This window comes from Grus americana, chromosome 18 (genome assembly GCF_028858705.1).
Source record: "Grus americana isolate bGruAme1 chromosome 18, bGruAme1.mat, whole genome shotgun sequence".
Taxonomy (NCBI): domain Eukaryota; kingdom Metazoa; phylum Chordata; class Aves; order Gruiformes; family Gruidae; genus Grus; species Grus americana.
Window position 1 is genome coordinate 10,919,235 of NC_072869.1, and position 12,936 is coordinate 10,932,170.

The 12,936-nt window shown below is 46.5% G+C and overlaps 1 protein-coding gene across 1 annotated transcript in view; it reads left to right on the top strand.

Annotated features, from left to right (window-relative positions):
• The window catches only part of LOC129214724 (protoheme IX farnesyltransferase, mitochondrial), a 104,605-nt gene extending 92,179 nt beyond the window's left edge, over window positions 1-12,426 (top strand). Inside the window, exon 7 of the mRNA XM_054846833.1 lies at window positions 10,099-12,426. Coding sequence (XP_054702808.1) covers window positions 10,099-10,541 — 443 coding nt within the window. The 3' untranslated portion in view covers window positions 10,542-12,426. The remainder of the gene's footprint in view (window positions 1-10,098) is intronic.
• The last annotated feature ends 510 nt before the right edge of the window (window positions 12,427-12,936 follow it).

The window sequence follows — 12,936 nt, forward strand, 5'->3', positions numbered from 1 at the left end:
CCGTTTGAAGGGGTAGCCAGGTGTTACGCCGTACTGTGTGGCACCCTCGGGCAGGCAGGTCTGCACCCCTCTGCAGCGTCCGAGTTCAGTCACAGCCTGGCGTGGTTCGTAGCTGGTGCTGCGAGATGCTCTTGGTCGTTTGAGAGAGTTTCTGATTTCCAAGATAATAACGAAGCCTCTCAGATTGGAGTAGCCTTGGTTTAATTTGTCCTCATTTTGTTTATAACTTTCTTATTTCAAAGATTAATACCTTGACAGTTTCTTGCAGAAGAAACAAGAAACAGATATCGCATATTTGCAGATAAAAACCTGGGACCCTTCTGTTTCCAGTGATGCAAACGTTTGCTGGTATTTCTTACACGACACATCTTTTGCAGATCTTACGGTGATTCCCCGTGATGCTTGCTTCCATTTCTGCCCCTGATGGGTAACTTTAATTGTATGCCCTTCAGCCTGATTGAACATCCTGCCCCCAACCCTAGATTTTGTGCCAATGTGATTTAGGGAAAACCTCACATTTCAAAAGAGAAAGATAAGGTTATCTCTGGGAAGATGTGGAATTCTTTGTTGTGGCTTTGGGGGGGGGTTGTGTGTGTTTTTTAATGGCAGCTGTTTGAAACTGATGAAAGATCGGGAATGTTAACATTTCCTCGCTGGGGGAGCCGAGTGCAGGTGAGATGGTCAAAGGTGCGTGATAAATGTAATTTATCACGTGGATATCACTATCGCATATCTGGTGTATTTATGCAGAACTTAACGGCCAGCCTGTGATTTGCAGTAACACGTTTGCTTCCTTGAAAGCAGATTTCATTGCTCCTTTGTGGTACTATTTATTTCCAAAGAGATTTGTTTTTCTAGTAAACCTAGACACCCTCAAATTATTTCCCCTGATTTTACAAAGGAAGGACTAGCAGGAAAATAATGACATTCACTTGAAACCTTTAATAGCATAAAGACAGGAAAAAGAGGCGAAGCTGGGCAGAGTGTGCTGCTCTGCTGGATCCTCCTGCGCAGGATCCACGGCCCGGAGAGCTCCTGACTCTGCCACGCTGCTCTTGACCCTGTGTACAGCCGTCTTTAGGAAGTAACAGAGCTAGTTATTTTGGCGTGCGAGAGGCACAACGTATACATGCTTTAAATTACTCTTCTCTTGCTGGTCTTTCTCCCCAGACTAATGCTGGAGCTTGCTTGTTAGAAATGTTGGTCGTCCATTTAAATTTGTTTTTTCTAGTTAGCCGAAAAACTGAGTCTGAAGTGAACATTTCCAAGTGCCATCGCCCGTATTTTGCCTTACACATTTTGCACGTCTCCCGCCGACCTTCCAGTGCTTATGTGCTGAAGGCTCGATCCCAGCCAGCGAGCGGTGTCGGTGTCTCAGAGCGGAGCAGTTGAGTGCCACGGCGTTCATATAAACCACCCAGTTAGATGGAAGTGACAAGCAGGGGTCCTCGACATAATGTGCTTATCAGTTAAGGGGATTTATTCTGAGTAGGTGGCGGTGGTGTAGCAGATAACAGCCCTGAGAGTATAGCAGACATTACAGACCCATGGTGGCCTGGAGCCATAGGTATTACTGCACCAAAGAATGTTTATCTCAAGAGACTATTTAGTTTATCTCAGATGCTCCACTTCTGGTCTCGCTTTCCTGAAAGACATCTTGTACTGATTTTCATTCATTTTCTGAAATTTAAATAATTCCTGGGGCTATGGAATTTATAGACTGAGTATCAATTGTAATCATGTGGAGGCTGATTTTTAAATTGCCTTTACTTTGTAATTCAAATTGTGTTGTATGGTAGACATTAATTATGTCAGCCAACATCTATTTACAAATGGGGATTTAAAAACGGGCAGCTCTTATCAGCTAGTGACATTTGGCAGATGGATGGTTTCAGTAACAAAAAAAAGAGAATTGGGGGGGGGGGGGCTGCACCCAACCTGTCAATGGCTGGAGTCTCTCATACCTTCCCTGGTGTAGCACTTGTCTGCCAGGAGGAGGGAGAGCAAAGCAACAGCTTAATTGCATGCAAAATAAGCTTGGAGATCTTTGTGTCCCTTCCAGTTAAGCACTTTGAGCTTTCCGAGCCCCTTGATGTGGGAGCAGGTCTGGGAGCCAGCCGCCCGTGGGAGCGGGGCAGCTCCGCCGTCCTGCCGCGGAGCAGAGGAGGCTCCGGCCATAAAGTCCCTCTAGTAAACTCAGCTTTTTGGGGTTTCGCTTCTCAGATGAAAGAGGACAGAGTTTGTGGTCTGTTCCAGAGGAAAAGGAGATATTCATGTCACTGACATATGAGAATTGGAAGCCAGGGGCCCAGGGGTGTGCTTTGTGGGGGTGAAAACTGTAAAAGCTGAGGCGGGGGGACAATACCAGTAAGCAGCTGGTCTGAATTTAGGACAAAAGCCAGTGGGCTGGTTTTTTCCCTCCTTTCCATCTTCACAAGAGACAAAAGACACGGCAGTCCCACCGCTGGGGCACCTGGGGGACCGACCCCACGAATCAACAGGCGCAACGTGCCCGTACCCGCTTCTCTGCCCCGCGCATGGCCGTTGGGGTCCCCGGAGGAGATGGGGCCGTGCAGCAGCCCCCGCGCCCTGGGTGTGAGGCACAGCGCCCGCAGAGAAGCACGGCGCCGGGGGGGCTGCAGGAGGGACTCCCCTCCCACCCTCGGGCTGCCAGGGAGCCCCGGGGGGAGCCCGGAGGAGGCGGGTGATGGGGAGCCCTTGCGTGGCTCTGCAGTTTCACAATCCTCTGCTGAATCTAGTCCTCTGGCAAATACTTCCTAAACATATTTGCACGTAACAAATGGTCTGTGCAAAGACCGTATGTTCATCTTACCCAACAGGCTTGCTTTTTTAATGGCATGTGTTGCTGGGGTTAGCTAAGATGACTTATGTACGGCGTTCTTGTTCTTCTTACCCTTGCCTGCATAATGAAAGGTGTTTCCCTGCGAGGCTTTCGGCTGTAATAACCTGTGTGCCGTACACAAAGTGTGCGTGCCTGTGTGTATCCCTATGCACACAGCTTTTCTCCGCATGGCGAGCGTACCTGAGGACATCTGGTTTCCTCCTGTTAAAGGCGGTGGCCAGGAACAGCCCCGTGAGGTGAAAAGCCCCACTGCCAACTTCATTTCCCATTCGCGGTGGACACCGAGGATCGTCCTTTTGTTTTGCAGACAAGCCGTACACACGGCCAACATCCCCTTCCCTTTATGTGCTGCAGCAGAGAAGTCTATCGCAGCCCCGAGACGCTCCTATTCCACGAGCCTTTTGTGCCATCCTTCAAAAGAAACAGCTATTGAAACCCATGACCATGAAGCTTTTGAGTTTTCCAGTGTTTTCCTCCTCGCCCTTCGTTTACATGACCGCGTAACCTTGAAGGCGCACAATTAGGGCCGTGCACGGGGCTGTGCGTGCCCGCACTGACAGCCGGGACCATTGTTTGCAGCCCAGAGACCTTGTGCAAAGCTTTAGAAGCGATACTTTTCTTTTTTTTCTTCTCAAGGCTGCTTAGCCGCTCACGTGACATCCGACACAAGCAGTAGCATCTGCTTTTGTTTTGCAGTGGAAGCAGAAGTGCCGGTTGTTGTCTTGCTGTGGTGCTAATATGGGAAATGCCACGGTGGTAAAATAGGGGAGAATTGCATCAGTTTGGTTAAGGTTCGTGACTAGATAATTCCCAAATGTCTTTGTTTTTTGAGAAGGCTTCAGAATCACAAATTAAGATGTAAACTTTGTAGGGCTAATCCCTTTTCTCCTCCCAGAGACTATGGGAAAAATTAAATAGTAGGTAACATTTTTCCTCAGGAGTGATTGTATCGGTGCAGTATCTCGAACACATGCAATCGGAGGCCAGTTGATTTACCCTAACAGTCATTTTCTGTCACCAGAGCAAGCTGAAGGAAAAACAAGAATTATTGCACCTTCCAGCTCTCCTTCACAAACAGAAAATGCCACCGCCAGCTCCATAAACCAACCCTTACGTATCGGGACACTACAGCCGCGTGATGGACGTGACTCTCCAAACCACTCTGAATCTTTGTACCGTCTCCCCCAAATAATCCTTCGGGTGTTTAATATTACATTGAATCTTGGCAATGGGCAACAAGGCTTTGACGAGACTTCAGAATCTTTCTTTACCCGCTTAATTGCTGCACAGTTAGAAATCTCCCGGGAAGACTACTGTCTTAAACTTGTTGTGAATGAGCGCAAAAGAAAAGATAGAAAATAAAAGCTTTGGGGCTGTAGCCAGTACATTTCCTGTGAGCGTAACATCCTGTAAAAATCACGCAGGACCACAGCGCAGAGTTTTGCGCTGGTTATGTTAGATTTCCTGCAGAAAAGGTGAAAAATGCAGTCTGAGCACACTTGCTTGCAAGCAGGTGGATACAGCTGGACCAAGTCATGTCTCTGAGCTCTAATCTACCTTGTCTGGATTAAAGAGGAGTAATTTGTTCAACATCTTTTAAGGGAGGAGAGCCAGTTTTGTGCTCTCAAGTAAAACGGTGTGTGGTTGTTTCCTGACTCCGATCCATTAAAAGGCTGAGCTTAGACTACCAAAGCCTTCCCCTCCTGACAGCAGCCAAACTCATACCAGTTTCTTAGAGACAAAAGGCCGGTGCTTTCCTCTAATAAGTCAGGGAGCTACCAAAGTCTGGAAATAATTTTAAAATTCCTTCACATTATTCAAGGCAGAAGAATTACTAAAATTGTGCTTTAAGCAAAACAGCATTCTTAGGTTGCCAAGGCAGTAAACACCAGCTTTGGGAAATGCAGTAAGATTTCAACATCTGTTTTGGAGCTGATATTTTAACCATTCCATGTTTATTTTAATGCCTGGTTGGCCACTTCCCAGTCATACATATGTAGCACCAAAGCAAAGACAGAAGGAGCGAATCCGTTCTTGAATTGATGCTACAGATCAGTTCCCCCTTCCTTATTTTGGGGGTTTTGTTAAATAAATAGGTGTTTGTCCTGTCTAGAGCTTGAAAGTGATACGAGAGGTTTGCAGGACACTCTGTAGAGGGAAGGCACTGTGTGTTGTCTAAAGAACAGTGAGAAGGATAAGAAGAAAGAAGAAGTTGTTCAGCTCTTTTTTCAGGAAGACGATGTTGATACAGCAGTCTCTAGATAACCGTGGGGATGTTTGCCTCGGCTTGTGCAGACCGGCCCACGTTCATCTGCGTGCCCGGGCTGGTTGGACCCCAGCTGGCTCTGCTCCGGAGCCTGGTGCTCCCACCAACACAGGCTGTGCTCCAGCCTGTGCCCTCCTGTAGCTCAAGTCCTTTTCTGCCCTGGAAGAATTTGCTTTCAGAAATTTTTTTTTAGAGTTTCAATTGGATCATCCCAAACTATTGTGCCTTGTTTAAGGCGGACAGCTGAAATAATTCAGCTGTGGGTGAAATCATCGCTACTGCTCCATGTCCCGACTGTACACTGTATAAAGCTCTTTGATGATGACAGGTATTGCCAGCGTGACAGACACATGTCTCAAATCCCTGCTTAAGAGAGTGGCGTCCTCAGCACGAGACAGTCAAGCAGGATCCAAACATCACTTCTGCCCTTTAGTGAATGAGAAAATAGGTTTGCAGACCTCAGGTTGCTTTACGTGAATGAAGCGGTTTGCTCAGAACGATGCTACCGACATGATTTCTGTTCTCCCTGATAGCTTGGCAGCTGAATGTGCCCACGCCTTTGTGAGCAGACAACGTATAGACTTGAACAGACCCTGTATCCTTTACAGGATGTGAGAAGTCTGGGGGACGCGCGCTAGGGACCGGAGCTTTTCATCCCTGGGTCGCTGATCCGGGTGCAAGCCCAGGGTGGACAGGACAAGGAGCTGTTGATACCTGGTTGCTCTGCTCTCCGTGTGTTAGCCAGTGGCCAGAGCTCACACCCTGCAAGGGCTTACACCCTAAAAACCATCTTCCATTTTCCCGCTAGCAGAGAGGCCAAGGACTCAGCGGGTTCGGGGGCTGACATTACTCCCTCGCCTGAGATTTGGACCATCCAGCAAAAGAGGTCATCATAAATTGCTTTAAAAGCAATCAAACGTGAAATTTTAAAGTTTAGAGGTACCGTACGGCCTTCTTGACACCATGAAGAGCATAACGTCAGAGGGGGATGCTTCTTGCTCTTGTAATTCTGAAAATTGGACTGTCAGCTGCTGCGGTTTGCGAGCCCAGAATCACTAGTTACTTTTGGAAGTCCTCTCACAATCATTTCCAAGTCCCAAATTTGTTGAACCTTAAAAAATCTTGCCAAGCAGTTTCTGAATGACTGTGGAGTTGTCTTGTTTGTTTTAGGAAAAGTGCCATTTATAAAGCTTCAGTATTTCACTGGATAAAAATATATTTACAGAAAGAAAGAACCATTTTGTACGTTCTTCAGTGCCAGTTGACATTTTGGCTTTATCTTAGATATTAAAATAAAATAAAAATCTCAGCTTGTTCTTGTTTATTAAAAAGAAGATATATTACTATTTAAATACTTCTAAAAGCATTTAAGAACAGAAACGATAGCTTAACCTTAAAATTCATGATGAACAGTAAAACCTGTTATTTATCTTTAACTCTGTGGATGCTGTAGGACCTACCTGATTCTCTGCACTCCTGTAACTTTGGAGATGATTTAAGCTGGTACAAAGTGATTAATCAATAGGAACTCAACAAGAAAACATTTTATACCTATTTTGCACATAAGACTGAAAGAATACTGGATGCCTGGGTCCTGTTTGCCTAAATAGACTTCATTTTTTTTCCAAAATCCAAGTTATCAGGATGTATAAGCATCTGCTCGCAGCCGTCCCAGGTTCTCCCACTTGGAGAAGTGAAGAGTTTGGAAGTGATCATGAATGGGCTAAACTTGCAGCTAGTAAAAATTTGGCCAAAAAGGCCAAAGAGTTTGTGATATCCATGAGCCAGGTACTTGTGGTCTTGCAATTTATAAACACCTGCAGAAAAGCTGAGAGATGTAATATGAAATCCGTATGGGTCTGCCTGCGCTGAGGTTTTCCTCGTGCCGCGGAGGCGCCGAGGAGCCCGAGGGCTGCGGTGTCCCTGGGCGCTGGCTGTCTCCTGCCGCCAAAGCAAACGCGATGGCTCTGCTCCGACGGCCGGCTTTGCTTCTGCAAACTCCCTGCCAGCTCCGCGTGTTGGGAACCACCTTGTCTGGTCTTCATTTAATAATAAACTCCGTAGAGAAAAAGGAGATTTGCAGTGATTAAACTGAGTTCCCAAACTGCTGGGAACTGCACGGAAGCAGCAAAGTAGACTCTGCACTATTTTCAACCAGGTAATTCTCCAGAGTTAGTCTCGCTGTAATATTGCTTAAAAACACCGCTGACCTAATTATGACATAGTTAACATTCATCTAGTAATTAATGAGTATTACAATGTCTGCTCTGGGCTTGACGGGATTCCTACTGTGGGCTCATTTGGTGCTGAATCGTACTGTACCATGGGCTGTGCTGTGCAAGTCATCAGTCTTACGCAACGCTTAAAAATCTCTGACAACCTGACAGTCTCAGCCTGGGCAGAGGAAATTACAGGATGTCCAAGGCACATGGGAAACGAACAAAAAGATCGGGTCAGTTAAAATCCTCCTAATGGGCTATTAAATTGTTTTACTGTTCAGCTTCTCTGTAAAATATCAATTATCTCAATGGTTGTAATGTAATCAAAGTAATTAAATTCCAAAGGCTTGCATGTAAAAACCAGAGCTTTGTAGATGGGAATCCATCCTCAAGTAGTTTAGTTCATCTGTTTGTCTTTAAAAGTTTCTCCAGATGATTTTTTTTTTTTTAATGGCGTTATAGTTAGAGAACTGTTAAAGGTTTTGATGTGTTTGAGGTTTAGGGTGTGTTTTGAGCTTGGCTGCACACAATGTTTGAACGATCGGATAAGTGAAGCCCACGTTACAGCCGAAGCAGAGGGACGCAGCACACGCCAGATGAAAAGCCGGCTGGTCCGTAGCCGTGGGAAGCAGCGACAGCCTCTGGGTCCTGGCCCCGGCTCCATCCACTTACGTTTCCTCAGCTGATGGATAATTGTAGCTTGCCTTTGCCTGAGTTACGAGAAATGACAAGCTAATGTCTCTAAAGCCCTTCACACGTGAAACTTGAAAAATCTTCCTATCTTCAGTTTATCAAATTCAGGATCTCGCCTCCGGTACTATGTTTTACAAGAAGAGGAAAAAGCTGAAGAATGACATATCACAGGAACATTTTCCCCATCGTTTCTCCTGGTGTAGGGAGTATTTCTCCTTGATCAAGTTTTATTTCAGTAGAGCTGCTCCCTTAGGTTTCAGCAGAACTGAATCAAATCCTATTTTGTTAGGACCAAAATTACTTTTGTTGCCACGATTTTATGAAATTAATGGTAATTTTCAAGTGCACCATTTTCAACCATCTTAAAAGGTTCCAATTTAGAGAAGGTGCTAAGCATCCACACCCTGAAAGTTGACTTCAGTAGGATCAAATGGCAGGATTTGCAAATGTTTTGGGCCGTAGTCCAGAAAATCACCTGTAATTTCTAGTAGGCAGCGTTGTTCTGAAGGCTGTGTGCCCAATATATGAGCGTCTATCTCCGTGCTTCATGTAATCAACTTTCAGAGGCATGTACTCACCTAATGGCATATTTGTTATTCATTTTAAGAAGCGATGAGACGGGTCTTTTATCCCGCTACCGGATCTTATAAGCAACTAGAAACCCACATTAATTCTAATGGGCTGTTCCTGCACTGGTTGATAAGGTGGGGCAAAAAAAAAAGGCTCTTTTGCAAATTTAGATTATTATTATTTGCATGACAACACCAGTGTAAGGTGTGCTGTTTAAGACAAGAACTAGACATGCAAAGCCCCAAGGAGCCAGACCAGGTGGAGAGAAGACATGAACCACCACGAAGCAGTTCAAAGGAGGCAGTGACTTGGTCTTTGTTAGAGCCCAAGCGGTTGCTGGGGATGAAGTGAGCGTTTGGGGAAGAATTTAAATACATTAACCCATGTGGAGATAAGTGGTGTTATTTCTGTTTCTGTCAAGCCATTAAGAAAATAATAGACTCGTGGCTCCACCTGAGAAGTTATTTCCGCAGAGAATGAGCTCATGGAGATGCAAAGAAAGTGTTAATGCCAGAGCGGAGTGTTTGGGAGCTGGGGAAACAAAAGGAAAATCCAGGAATGCTCATAATGTGCAACAGCCTTGGGGGATTTTTTGTGTCTTCAGACAAAATCAGCGAAGGGAGTTTAGTCTCAGGGTCTACTTGAAGCTCGCTGAAGGCAGCATGTAAGCTGCTTCTGCCTCGATAAGCCCTGTGCCACGTCCTGAGGATAGCTGTGACCAACGTGGTGCTTCCATAGCTCCTTTTTAACTGTAAAAGTAGCTAATTGGTGTGAATTGAGTTACTTGATCAAACTGCTTAGAAGTTCCTGCAGTTGGTTTGAAGGAATGAAAAGTTCTCCATCTTCTGTCACCTCATTAGCAGCTTCTGCCAGTGCTGCTGCCTGCCCGAGGTCCGTGATTGAAGCGCTCCCGAGCCGTGAGCAGTTCCCTCCCTTCACACAGTGGGCAAACAGAAAGCTCAGCCGTGCTCCAGGCTACCAGGGTGCTGGGATTTTCCCAGTTCTCAGGAGGAAGCAGCTTATCCTCCTTTTCCGCTGCCTCCGAGCAGGGCTTCCTGTTTCTGGTGAATGTGATGGTCTGCTCCGGATGCGCCAGCTTGGGAAACTGGGAGTGGAAGCGAGAGGTTCCCAGGAAAACAGTCGCTTGCCCAACTTTGCTTCATTTCCTTCAGTCTTCCCTCGGGTAGAGACTGAATTGGTGCAGAAACCAATTAGGGACGGTCTGTTACGAGGAAGTGACTTGTTGAAATGCTTTTCAAATTAAGTACTGCCAAAACCAGAACCACCGTGCGCAACCCTGTGTAAATGCTGTTAAAAACAGAGCGTGCCGTGTCTTACAGAGAAGGCTTTGTCTTCTGCGCAGAGCGGTGTAACAGGTTCTTAGCGCTGCTCTTTTGCAAATACAGCCCCAATCTGCAGAGGTCTTTACGTAGCACTTCTTGCGGCATCCCTCTAATGCGTGTTTCCTTCTCTCTCTCCCGCTGCAGGTGCTTTACTGTTAGGAGGAATCCTCTATTCCTGGCAGTTCCCTCACTTCAACGCCCTGAGCTGGGGTCTGCGGGAAGATTACTCCCGAGGAGGATACTGCATGATGTCCGTCACCCACCCAGGGCTGTGCAGGCGGGTGGCTCTGCGTCACTGCTTGGCCTTAATCGGACTCTCAACGGTGGCTCCTGTTCTCGACATCACCACGTGGACTTTCCCCATCATTTCGCTCCCGATTAACCTCTACATCTCCTACCTCGGCTTTCGGTTCTACAGGGATGCAGACCGCAGCAGCTCCAGGAAGCTTTTCTTCTGCAGTCTGTGGCATTTGCCGATGCTGCTGCTTGTCATGTTCACGTGCAAGAAATCGTTCCTAGAGAAGGAAGACAAAGGCGACCTGCTCGGTGGAAATCATGGGAGGGCTATGGAAATTAGATTGCCTTAAATGTCAATTACTTGTCGTCCTCGTGACACATCAGGTAGTATATTTTAGTAATTACAAGGGGGAAACCTGTGGGGATTTGTTTGAAGAAGAATCATTTGTGCCTAGCGACCACTTCACGCGATAATTTTCTGTTTTCTTCTGAAAGAGAATAGATGTGAGAGCTTAAAGCGTTCATGGGCCTCAGGCTTACTCGCTCATCACGGATTAAAATTTAGCCTATGTCAGAAGCACATCGCTTTGGGATGGATGGCCTTCCAAAGTCTCCGTGAGTCGCGGTCTCTCGTCTCGTGGATAGGATTTCTGTTAGCAAGTCACATGCGCACACTTAGTAACCGCCAGCACTGGCAGCCTTGGCGAAGCAGTCAGGAAGCGACAAATGAATGATTTATCACCCCTGCTCCCCAAGCATCCTTTCCAAATTAAGCTTTGAGGCACATGGTGGGTTGGGTGAACTCTTTGGCTTGATCTGTGCCCTCCCTGCTCTGGTATTATGCAGAAACCTTCAGTTTCTGAGGCTTTTTTCAATCAGTTACTTTTCCCAAGGTTCCCATTCACCCCAGTAGATTTTTAGCTTTCACACCGCTGGCACGATGCTAAAGGAGTAAAGCGAACTGTCTTTCAGCACGCTACACATCAGCATTTAAACAACCTCCAGATGAACGGCTCTCCTGTACCATGTACCTTGAACACGCTCTGAGCCAGTCTGCTGTGCATCCATCATGGGGAATTTCTGACTCCCGCGTGGTTTTACATCATTAGAGTTTGAGCCCTGTCAGATCTTCAGCTGGTAAAAATTGCCATTACTGTTTATGTCAGCGAGGCTTTGAAAAGGTGTAGGAGGTGAGAACCAGATCTCAGAGTCTGGTAGTTCTGAGGCTTTTCTATGTTAATGTGTCTTGTGCCGGCCCGTTCCATCTGAGCGTCCTTGGACGAGCTCTGGGCTTGCATCCAGACTTTGAGCTGTATTTGATATCACACCGTGGTGGCTCAGAGAGGAGGCCTCAGTTGTGGGGTACGTAATCGATAAGGAGACACGTTTTACAGAAAAACAGTTTGGGATTTTTATCTAATACTGTAATGTTCACATTGCTGATGCAGCCAGTGTCTCTGAAAAGCAGTTACTGTGGATGGTCTCACTAGGAAAATGCATTATCTTTGTTAACTGATACGCCGAAGAACATTTCTAGCCGCAGTCTAATGTGCTCGTGCTCCCGCTACGGGCTGTGGCTAACCCTCAGCCTACCTGGGGCTGGCTGCGACGCGCTGGGGTGCTTCCACACACTGCAGCACCCGGGGCAGACCAAGGCTGCGTTACGGTTTGTTGTCGTAGTTAGTGCCTGTTATGTCTCGATGCGTTTTCACGCCAAAATTTCTTTCCCGTGTGGAGAGGGAGTGGGCAGCATGGCTGTGCATCAGTCCAAAGGTACAGTGGTGCCTGAAATGGGAGACGCTGTCTCTGATCTGATCCCAAATAAAGCCCTTCAGGAAGCGTCACAAATCTGCCACCACGTGCATATCACGCTGACACAAAATCTTCACTGGCTGCTTTCATGATACGAGCCCGACTTCTGGTCTCAGTTACACTGGTGTAAATCAGGAGTGACACAGTTAACCTCTGCTCCGGTGGCGGAGGTGCTCGCAGGAGCAGAGCCACCTCTTTTACATGGCTCTTAAGTAATCGGTTGCAAGATTTTCTGCCTCTCAAGTGATTGCAAATGACAGGACTGAGTTCCCTCTTACTGTTTGTCTGACAGACTCCGTTGTACTCGAGTTACTGCGGGCAACACTTCACAGAAATGTCTGGAAACTGTGCAACTCCTGAATTTGTTTTAAAAATGCATCCGGTCTTCTCTGCAATAAAGTGTGTACTGTACAAAAAAAAAAAGAGATGAATGCTCAAAATCTGTTTGAAACAATTCACTTCTGATTGAAACTCTGGTGCAATTCACTTAATTGCAAAGGGATTTGATCATTTTGTGGCATTTCTTGCAGCGATATTCTTCCTGATCACTGCAAGAGCGAGGCCAGCTTGCAAAAGAGTGGGTTATTGTGCAAAAGGCACGCTGAAACTACGTTGCATGTGAGTGGAGAGGGTTTGTGCAAAACCAAAGAATTTGGTCAAACTTCAGCTGGGAGACGAACCTAAAATGAGCAGAAGGCTCGCAAAACCCCACAGATTCTGCTCTCAGAGGTACAAAGTGGTGCTGAAGCAGGAGGGTTGTGGTTTTCTCCTAAGTCATTATAGAGCCAGGCTCCAGGATGTCCTGCGAGTACGGGGTGCTGTCCTGACAAACTCCGTTTTGATTAAAGGTCCCAAGGACATGCCTGTGGTTCAGTTTCGAAGAGCAGTCATCTTCATGTCTTGGGCCCAAACATGTTAACATTCGCGGGTTTT